Below are 11,256 nucleotides of genomic sequence, written 5' to 3' on the forward strand. Positions count from 1 at the left end.
GCTGGCTATTTCTCAGGGCCAGGATGAAGCTGAAGTGTATTGCCAAAAATTTCGGAAATGGTTCGTGCTTACCCGGTGGAATGAGTGTGCTCTGGCCGCAAATTTCAGAAATGGCCTTTCTGAAGCCATTAAGAATGTGATGGTGGGTTTCTCCATTCCTACAAGTCTGAATGATTCCATGGCGCTGGCTATTCAAATTGACCGGCGTTTGCGGGAGCGCAAAACTGCTAATCCTCTGGTGGTGTTGTCTGAACAAACACCTGATTTAATGCAATGTGATAGAATTCAGACTAGAAATGAACGGAAAAATCATAGACGTCAGAATGGGTTGTGTTTTTACTGTGGTGATTCTACACATGTTATATCAGCATGCTCTAAATGCCTAACAAGGGTTGTAAGCCCTGTCGCCATTGGTAATTTGCAACCTAAATTTATTTTGTCTGTGACTTTAATTTGCTCATTGTCTTCCTACCCTGTTATGGCGTTTGTGGATTCAGGTGCTGCCCTGAGTCTTATGGATCTGTCATTTGCCAAGCGCTGTGGTTTTGTTCTTGAGCCATTGGTAAATCCTATCCCTCTTAGAGGTATTGATGCTACGCCATTGGCGGAAAATAAACCGCAGTTTTGGACACAGGTAACCATGTGCATGACTCCTGAACATCGGGAGGTGATTCGTTTTCTTGTTCTGCATAAAATGCATGATTTGGTCGTTTTGGGTCTGCCATGGTTACAGAACCATAATCCAGTCTTGGATTGGAAGGCAATGTCTGTGTCAAGTTGGGGCTGTCAGGGAATTCATGGTGATTCCCCCCCGGTGTCTATTGCTTCCTCTACTCCTTCGGAAGTTCCTGAGTATTTGTCTGATTATCAGGATGTATTCAGCGAGTCCAGGTCCAGTGCTCTTCCTCCTCATAGGGACTGTGACTGCGCTATAGATTTGATTCCAGGTAGTAAATTTCCTAAGGGAAGATTATTTAATCTGTCTGTACCTGAGCATACCGCAATGCGTTCGTATATCAAGGAATCTCTGGAGAAGGGGCATATCCGTCCATCCTCTTCCCTTCTTGGTGCGGGATTCTTTTTTGTGGCCAAGAAGGACGGATCTTTGAGACCTTGTATTGACTATCGGCTTCTGAATAAAATCACTGTTAAATTTCAGTATCCTTTGCCTCTGTTGTCGGACTTGTTTGCCCGGATTAAAGGTGCCAAGTGGTTCACCAAGATAGATCTTCGTGGTGCGTACAACCTTGTGCGCATTAAGCAAGGAGATGAATGGAAAACTGCATTTAATACGCCCGAAGGTCATTTTGAGTACTTGGTGATGCCTTTTGGGCTCTCTAATGCTCCTTCAGTGTTTCAGTCCTTTATGCATGATATTTTCCGGAAGTATCTGGATAAATTTATGATTGTTTATCTGGATGATATTCTGTTTTTTTCTGATGATTGGGACTCACATGTAGAGCAGGTCAGGATGGTGTTTCAGGTTTTGCGTGAGAATGCTTTGTTTGTTAAGGGCTCAAAGTGTCTCTTTGGAGTACAGAAGGTTCCCTTTTTGGGTTTTATTTTTTCCCCTTCTGCGGTGGAGATGGACCCAGTCAAGGTCCGAGCTATTCATGATTGGACTCAACCCACGTCAGTTAAGAGTCTTCAGAAGTTCTTGGGTTTTGCTAACTTCTACCGTCGTTTTATCGCTAATTTTTCTAGCATTGTTAAACCTTTGACGGATATGACCAAGAAAGGTTCTGATGTTGCTAACTGGGCTCCTGCAGCCGTAGAAGCTTTCCAAGAGTTGAAGCGCCGGTTTACTTCGGCGCCTGTTTTGTGCCAGCCTGATGTCTCACTTCCCTTTCAGGTTGAAGTGGATGCTTCTGAGATTGGGGCAGGGGCCGTTTTGTCGCAGAGAGGCCCTGGTTGCTCTGTAATGAGACCATGTGCCTTTTTCTCTAGGACGTTTTCGCCTGCTGAGCGGAATTATGATGTTGGCAATCGGGAGTTGTTGGCCATGAAGTGGGCATTTGAGGAGTGGCGTCATTGGCTCGAGGGTGCTAAGCATCGTGTGGTGGTCTTGATTGATCACAAAAATCTGATGTATCTCGAGTCTGCTAAACGCCTGAATCCTAGACAGGCCCTTTGGTCATTGTTTTTCTCCCGTTTTGACTTTGTGGTCTCGTATTTGCCAGGTTCAAAGAATGTGAAGGCTGATGCTCTTTCAAGGAGCTTTGTGCCTGACTCTCCTGGAGTCGCAGAACCAGTTGGTATTCTTAAAGAGGGAGTAATCTTGTCAGCCATTTCTCCGGATTTGCGACGTGTGTTGCAGAGATTTCAGGCTGGTAGACCTGACTCTTGTCCACCTGACAGACTGTTTGTTCCTGATAAGTGGACCAGCAGAGTCATTTCCGAGGTTCATTCCTCGGTGTTGGCAGGGCATCCGGGAATTTTTCGCACCAGAGATTTGGTGGCTAGGTCCTTTTGGTGGCCTTCCTTGTCACGGGATGTGCGGTCATTTGTGCAGTCCTGTGGGACTTGTGCTCAAGCTAAGCCTTGCTGTTCTCGTGCCAGCGGGTTGCTCTTGCCCTTGCCTGTCCCGAAGAGGCCTTGGACACACATTTCCATGGATTTCATTTCAGATCTTCCGGTGTCTCAGGGCATGTCTGTCATCTGGGTGGTATGTGATCGCTTTTCCAAGATGGTCCATTTGGTATCTTTGCCTAAGCTGCCTTCCTCTTCCGATCTGGTTCCTTTGTTCTTTCAGAATGTGGTTCGTTTACACGGCATTCCTGAGAATATCGTGTCTGACAGAGGATCCCAGTTTGTTTCCAGGTTCTGGCGATCCTTTTGTGCTAAGATGGGCATTGATTTGTCGTTTTCGTCTGCCTTTCATCCTCAGACTAATGGACAAACGGAGCGAACTAATCAGACTCTGGAGGCTTATTTGAGGTGTTTTGTTTCTGCAGATCAGGATGATTGGGTGACCTTCTTGCCGTTGGCTGATTTTGCCCTTAATAATCGGGCTAGTTCCGCTACTTTGGTTTTGCCATTTTTCTGCAACTCTGGTTTCCATCCTCGTTTTTCCTCGGGACATGTGGAGCCTTCTGACTGTCCTGGGGTAGATTCTGTGGTGGATAAGTTGCAGCAGATTTGGAATCATGTGGTGGACAACTTAAAGTTGTCACAGGAGAAGGCTCAGCGTTTTGCCAACCGCCGCCACGGTGTGGGTCCCCGACTTCGTGTTGGGGATTTGGTATGGCTGTCTTCTCGATTTGTTCCTATGAAGGTTTCCTCTCCTAAATTTAAGCCTCGCTTCATCGGTCCTTACAAGATATTGGAAATCCTTAATCCTGTGTCCTTTCGCTTGGATCTTCAGGTGTCGTTTGCCATTCACAACGTGTTCCATAGGTCTTTGTTGCGGCGGTACGTTGTACCTGTGGTTCCTTCTGTTGAGCCTCCTGCTCCGGTGTTGGTTGAGGGTGAGTTGGAGTACGTGGTGGAGAAGATCTTGGATTCTCGTCTCTCCAGGCGGAGGCTTCAGTATCTGGTCAAGTGGAAGGGCTATGGTCAGGAGGATAATTCCTGGGTGGTTGCCTCTGATGTGCATGCGGCCGATTTAGTTCGTGCCTTTCACGCTGCTCATCCTGATCGCCCTGGTGGTCTTGGTGAGGGTTCGGTGACCCCTCCTTAAAGGGGGGGTACTGTTGTGAATTAGACTTTTTTGGCTCCCTCTTGTGGTCACTAGTGATATGACTCTGGGATTGTCTTTCCTCAGTTTGGCACCCACCTGGGTCGTTAGTCCAGGGGTGTTGCTATATGAACTTCCTGAATTCTCAGTCTGGTGCCTGGCATCGTTGTAATCAGTCCTTTCTGTTTGCTCCTGTCTGCTGGTCCTGGATCTTGCAAAATTAAGCTAAGTCCTGCTTCCTTGTTTTTTGGTTATTTGCATTGCTCTTATTTATTTGTCCAGCTTGTACTAAATGTGATTCCTGATTTTGCTGGAAGCTCTAGGGGGCTGGTATCCTCCCCCCGGGCCGTTAGACGGTTCGGGGGTTCTTGAATATCCAGCGTGGAAATTTTGATAGGGTTTTTGCTGACCGTATAAGTCATCTTACTATATTCTGCTATTAGTCAGTGGGCCTCTCTTTGCTAAATTCCTAGTTCATTCTTACGTTTGTCTTTTCTTCTTACCTCACCGTTATTATTTGTTGGGGGCTTGTATCCAACTTTTGGGGTCTTTTCTCTGGAGGCAAGAAAGGTCTATCTTTTCCCTTCTAGGGTTAGTTAGTTCTCCGGCTGGCGCGAGACGTCTAGAACCAACGTAGGCACGTTCCCCGGCTGCTGCTATTTGTGGTGCTAGGATTAGTTATACGGTCAGCCCAGTTACCACTGTCCTATGAGCTGTTTTTTTGTGTTTGCAGACTTGGTATTTATTTCTGAGACCCTCTGCCATTGGGGTCATAACAGTGCTCAGTGGCGTCGGCTAGATTTTATCTAGCTGGTCCGGGGTTAAATTTAGCTGGTGCTCAGATTGGAAGCTGGGCCACGCCCACTGCCTTTAAATAGTTCTTCTGAACATTGGGCGTCGCCAATTATAGCTTCTGTCTAGTGCTTGGTTATCTCGGTCTGGAGTGGTGAGCTAGTAGTTGGAGTATCGTTGCTGGTGGTGTATTTCCCTTTGTCTTATTTACTCCTTCCTATATTTGTATTTGTTTTGCCCTGTGCATTTATAGTGTATTCCTGAGTGACTGCGGCGTGGTGTATATTTTCCGTTATCCTTGTCTGTGCTAACTGTGGGTATTGGTGTATCATCTCTTCACTGAGTTGTGGTTTCAGCCTAGGGTTGAAACAGGAGACAGGGTGAGGGTGGAGGCCTAGACATGCACACCATCAGTGTAAACTCTAGGTAGAGGGTCAGTCAGGATTTCCCTAGTCTGAGGGAAATTGCAGGGGCCCGGGTTAATAGCTCTTGCCCACCTAGGCTTCCCGTGACATCTTTTCCAGTCTTCTGGGACTTCTCCTGTTCTCCAAGAATTTTCATTTTCAGGTTATGGAGAGTGGTTAAAAAATTTCTCCTGCTATCGCCTTCAGTACTCTTGGGTGTAATTCATCTGGACCTGGAGACTTGAATTCATTTATGTTAGCAAAGTATTAACTCACTATCTTTCTGTTTATAGATATCCTGGATTCTTCTATTCCTTTAATAGGACAGTGAAGATCAGTTGATGTTACATTTCCTTTCTGAGAGAAAACAGACGCAAAATAGGAATTAGGTTGTTTATTTTCTCAGATTGTAAAGCTGCCCACTCTTTTTGGCAAAAGGCCTCCAGTTCCAGTAAATTCCTGGGCTGTCTAGCATGAACTGCACACTTGAGAACTCCCCAGAGTGGCTCAATGATATTGAGGTCAGGAGACTGAGATGGCCACTACAGAACCTTCACCTTGCTCTGTTGTGGCCAATGACAGGTCGACTTGGCCTTGTGCTGTGGATAGTTGTCATGTTGGAACATCCAAGTATATCCCATGCCCAGCTTCCGGTGAGCGCAAATTTGCCTCCAGTATTTGCTGATAACTTGTTGCATTCATATTTCCTTCAACTTTGAACAAGTTTCCTGTGACTCTCCTGAGGTGGAAATTACAGTTAAAGGCTTCCCTAGACTGGTGTCCACAGGTCGGGACCCGGTCCTTTTGTCTGCCCTTATTCACACACTGAGGTCAACTCTGACACATTGTAAGGTTTTTAATATTAGACAGAATATGACCGTCCCGATCAGGGTCACCTTGTCAGCGGTGGGATGGTTTTTATGCTATTTTTGATCAAAAACAGTAGGTTTTGTATGCTTCACTAAGCATGAGTGGAGAAAAAGTTTTGGTGTTATCAATCATACTCTCTGAAAAAAGGGCAAGAAAGCAAAAATTCTGCCTGGGCATGTACATTTTTGAGCATATGTGTACAAAAAAAGAATACAGAAGCTGCAATCAAAAATGGTGGAAATTAAAGATGTTTTGGGGTTCTTTCGGCAAATTTCACTCTACTTTTTTTAGGTCTCTGTGTCAGCAGTGAAGTCCTCCTGGATCTCCTGTCATTTCATTTCATTCAAATATCGACGGATAGTTCACACTACCCTGATGCAGCTTGAGTCTGCATAACAGCTTGAATTTCTTTGTAATTTGATTGGGGCTGCTTATCCACCATCTGGACTATCCTACGTTACAACTAGTGTTGAGCGATACCGTCCGATACCTGAAAGTATCGGTATTGGAAAGTATCGGCCGATACCGGCAAAGTATCGGATCTAATCCGATACCGATACCCGATACCAATACAAGTCAATGGGACACCAAGTATCGGACGGTATCCTGTATGGTTCCCAGGGTCTGAAGGAGAGGAAACTCTCCTTCAGGCCCTGGGATCCATATCAATGTGTAAAAGAAAGAATTAAAATAAAAAATAGGGATATACTCACCCTCTGACGCGCCCTGGACTTTACCGCCGTAACCGGGAGCCGTTGTACCTAAGAATGCGCGCTTGAAGGGCCTTAGTTGACGTCACGGCGCTCTGATTGGTCACGTAGCGGTCGCGTGACCGCTACGCGACCAATCACAAAGCAGTGACGTCACCTAAGGTCTTTCAAGCGCTTGAAAGACCTTAGGTGACGTCACTGCTTTGTGATTGGTCGCGTAGCGGTCACGCGACCGCTACGGACCAATCAGAGCGCCGTGACGTCATCTAAGGCCCTTCAAGCGCGCATTTTTAGGTACAACGGCTCCCGGTTATGGCGGTAAAGTCCAGGCTGCGTCGGAGAGGTGAGTATATCCCTATTTTTTATTTTGATTCTTTCTTTTACACATTGATATTAATCCCGATACCGATTCCCGATACCACAAAAGTATCGGATCTCGGTATCGGAATTCCGATACCCGCAAGTATCGGCCGATACCCGATACTTGCGGTATCGGAATGCTCAACACTAGTTACAACCTTTCTTTCTTTCTAATTTGTCTCTGCCATTCACATCCAGGGAGATTAGCTACAATGACATGAGTTGTAAACTTCTTGATTATGTTGTGCACTGTGATATTGTTCAAAAATTTTGGTTTTTAGGTCCTCAGACAATTCCCTCCTTTTCTTTCTGTTCTCCATGTTTAGTGTGGCACAGACAGACAAACAATGCAAAGATTGAGTCAACTTCTCCCCTTTTTTTCTGGTTTGAGGTGTGATTTTCATATTACCCACACCTGTTACTTGTCACAGGTGAGTTTGAAAGAGCATCACATGTTTGAAACAAAGTTGTTTACCTGGCATTTTGAAAAAATTTGCCTTTTTTTCTGTTTTAACAATACACACAAAGGAAATAAACATGAGTGTAACAAAACATGTGTAATTGCAATAATTTTCTGGGAGTAATACTTCATTTTCTGGAACAATTTCAAGGGTACCAACACTTTCAGCCCTGACTGTATACTCGCCTCTGATGCTGGTGTCGTTCCAGTGTTGTCGCACTCGTGATCTCGGGGCTCACATGAGGTTGTTATGTAATGATAGCATTGTGCTTAATCAGCACTGGCATCATCGTCCCGATCTTCAGACGTATAAGTAATTAACAGACAGTGAGCTGCCAGACACAGCTCTCACCTCCTGTTGATTACTTGCACATTTCAAGGCGAGGACAGTGACGCCAGTGCTGATTTGGCACAGTAACAACATCTCATGAGCCCCGGAAATGTGACTGCTGACACCACTGGAATGGCGCCGGCAATGGAGGTGAGTATAGGTGTTTTTACTTTAACGAGGGCAAACACTCGGATTGAGAAGGGGTTGTCCTAGTAGTGGACAACCCTTTTAAGGAAACACTCCAGCATGTTGACTTGGTTGTTACTATCATAAAGCGGAACAGAGAGAGCAGTATGTGTGTAATGTTATCTCCCTTCAGTTTTCACCTTAATCTGTATGTTTATCAGGTGGAAGAGGTTAGCCCCATTCTCCTCATAAAACTCTCTATATATAGTATATTCCAATCTAGCCCCTGTTTATTAGTGTTGAATGTTGAGGGATTCAAGGTCTTGAAACACCCACTGATCTCTCAAACCAAGCACAAGACTCAGTTTATCCTTGAGTGTGAACAAAGTAGTATACAGACTTCTGAACTTTCTCTAGAGTTCATACATCTCATTATAACCTTTAAATTAAGCACTCAGGATGGGTCTCAGATGTATAAGTTTAGATGTGTTTACGGTACTTGAAAGTAATAATCTGAGTAATTACATTGGTCGGCCACTTTCTCTTGTTAGTACAGCTCCCCTTCCAAAGAGCACCACTCTTCTGTCCATAGAATGGTTTACTTGCGTAGAAACATGTGACCAGACCTGTCCTTCAGCCTCCAATAGGAAAGCAGCTTTCCTCTGTGAGGTGTTTTTCAATTGGACAAAACTGATGGACAGGTTTGGTCATGTGCTTCTCCACTCGCGGCAATTTTTTGAACAGGAAAGCTTACAATCTAAGAGGAATTCCGCACAAACAACCCCTTTAAAGATAAAAAGTGGCAGTGATTGCTGTTACATTATTGCTAATCCAAGTTTTCTGTTTGTTGTTTCTTTTTTTATATCCACAATACGGTTTCAGACAAATAGGCCTTTTTATTTATTGCATATTTTTATGGTTCTCACCATGTAGACGGGGTTCCAGGATTCCCTGGGGGCGTGCCTTAGGCTCCTCTGTTTTGTTACTCTGTGAGCCATGCCCCCTCATAAATACCATAAAAATATCTCTAAATATAAAGGCCCTCAGAAGAGCAACAGGAGTAAAAGGAGCAAAAACTGGCCACTTTTTACCTGCTGCCAGAATGTATTTAAACGTTAACATGATGCAGGTTGTTTTGCAACATTTTGGATCATAAAACCCTGCTACTTATATCCTATGTTAATGAATGGATATTTATACCAAGGTTTGCACGATTCTAAGGTTCATCCCCATCTATCTGAAGTAGACATGTAAAGAATGCATTGATTGATTTGCAGTTTTTTGAATTGGCCACTATATTCCTTTGTCAATTGAAATTCAGACTGGGCACCGGTAATAAAAGAGGAGCTTGTTATGACTGGCAATGGGGGGGGGGCAATTCTGGTGCAGGTGTCAAGCTACCATAGCAACAGGAATAATTCCCCTGTACCCATGGTTATTTGTGAAGAGTACAGCTCAATGGAAATGTTTTTTTTCGTTTTGGGAATGTCACATCCAAATTCTGGTATCTCATATATAAACATTCATTGTAGGAAATTAGTTGTATATCTCTTGTAACACTCGACAATAAATATAGTATATGCCTGAAAATGTTTTACAGCCAATAAATCACTGAAGTATCAAAGGCAGTTGGTAAATGTGCATTACAGTTTTTATTCTGTTACCAACATAGTGTAAGTCGGGCATCTCTTCTAGCAGGTGCATCATACAGAAAAGGTCGGGATATGGTAGAGTAGCATCCAATGGCAAGGTGACATGGCCAAAATATAACTGGAAATCAGCCATGTGTATGTATTCATAGTCATAGTAGCAAACGTGATCAGCTTAATAAACTATTAGGCTGTTTATACTTGTTATCCTTCTTTACATAAGTACATTGTAATATAGGAAACACTTACATAAATTGCAGTTAAATCTTTCTAAAAATGTCCCTGCTTTCTCTTGTGCCAAAATGGCAAATTTGTCTACCTTTAGCATTAGATACGTTAGAGTGTAACAAAATATAATGAAACAAATATAACTAATAGATAACATTACAGAATATATATATATATATATATATATATATATATATATATATAATGATAAATATTATATATATATAATGACACAAGTGAAATACAGTATATCCGAATAATGGATCATCACATAATCCTGCAATACTGTACATTATATACTTACCTGACCGCATGCCATTATTTTGCTGATGTTACTTACCCTGTTCTGGGTTTAGGATGTTCTGTTTCTGGTGACTGTGTCCTCGTGGTGTCCGATGAAGTTGGATTTGGTTTCTGTATATTCTTATGATGCAAATCATTCCCCTTTTCAATTGCTTCTTCTTGACCAGGCAATCCGTGGACAAAGGTTGATACCCCATGAACCTCAAAAATAGAGCCTATAGGAGAGGATCCAGCTGAGTAGATATGTGTTCTCACCAAAGTGCAAGAGGTCACAATCAGTAGTCCCAGACAGCATATCGTAACATACAGCTTCTCTGCCATAGCTCCCTATCTTCTCCTTACAAACCCACTTGAACTTCTAAGTGCTGAAACTGCGTGACTTTGAGAAGCCCCTTTGAATTGCCTTGAAGTTTAAAACTAGGGGTGGGGGAACATTTTAACAAAGAACGGAAAAAACGCACGATCCCTCCCAACTACTGTGGAAATGTGAAAGGTCATCAGACAATGTGAAGGCCTGTTCCTATGTGGTGAGCACAAAACTTAGTGAGGAGAGTCTGGAGAAGAAAAAAGAAGGAATATTTTCTCAAGGAAGCGGTGCTGCTGGTTGGCAGCCTCCACTGAGCTACTGCTCTCAGGAAGACAGTCTTATCAGAGCCCCTATGCCTGTTCTATGTAAAACTGGGCTGTAAGTGGGAGGAAAAGGATGTTAGTTCAAGACAGAGCAAATATTGTAAAGTTTACACTAGGTTTCCTTAAAACCAGAACATATATATTGACATTCATACTTCACATTAAAGTACTTCAAAATAATATGATGCACATGTAAACCTGCTCTAAAATAACTATATAAAGCTGGTATGTTCTGAATTACCATCTAGTAATTACCAGTAAGTACTGTATATACATTATAAACTGGCCAAATCTGAGAACATTGCTTAGGTTGTATGTTATTGTTTAGATGTTCTGTTCTGATAATGCAGATACAGGGCTGTAAGGATGTGCAATTTTCCATGCTTGACTTATAGAAGAGATGCAGTCTGTATATCAGCTTCGATCTGGAGACATTCATTTTTTGTTCACAATGGTGTCTTTTTTCAAAATACATACCAATAATCTGTTATTATTGCTCAAAAGTCATTATAATCTAATGTAAAAGAGAAGTCATGGACAGTTGTAATCCATTTTTAAGCCGATTGATTTATTATGCGTTTTGAAGGTTTCTTTAGTTATCTTTTTTTCCCCTGGATAGACTAGGGCAGCATGCTACATTTTATTGGCCTTTAAAAGGCAATTAAAGCCTGACATTAAAAGGGGTATATTATACAACATTTTCCGAAAGTAGGCATA

The 11,256-nt window shown here is 43.1% G+C and overlaps 1 protein-coding gene across 1 annotated transcript in view; it reads right to left on the reverse strand.

Moving 5' to 3' along the window:
• The window catches only part of MMRN2 (multimerin 2), an 80,783-nt gene extending 70,411 nt beyond the window's left edge, over positions 1-10,372 (reverse strand). The window contains exon 1 of the mRNA XM_077259326.1: positions 9,947-10,372. Within this exon, the coding sequence (XP_077115441.1) occupies positions 9,947-10,230 (284 nt within the window). The 5' untranslated portion in view covers positions 10,231-10,372. The remainder of the gene's footprint in view (positions 1-9,946) is intronic.
• Positions 10,373-11,256: the final 884 nt, after the last annotated feature.

The sequence above is a fragment of the Ranitomeya variabilis genome, chromosome 4 (assembly GCF_051348905.1).
Source record: "Ranitomeya variabilis isolate aRanVar5 chromosome 4, aRanVar5.hap1, whole genome shotgun sequence".
In the NCBI taxonomy this organism is placed as follows: Eukaryota; Metazoa; Chordata; class Amphibia; order Anura; family Dendrobatidae; genus Ranitomeya; species Ranitomeya variabilis.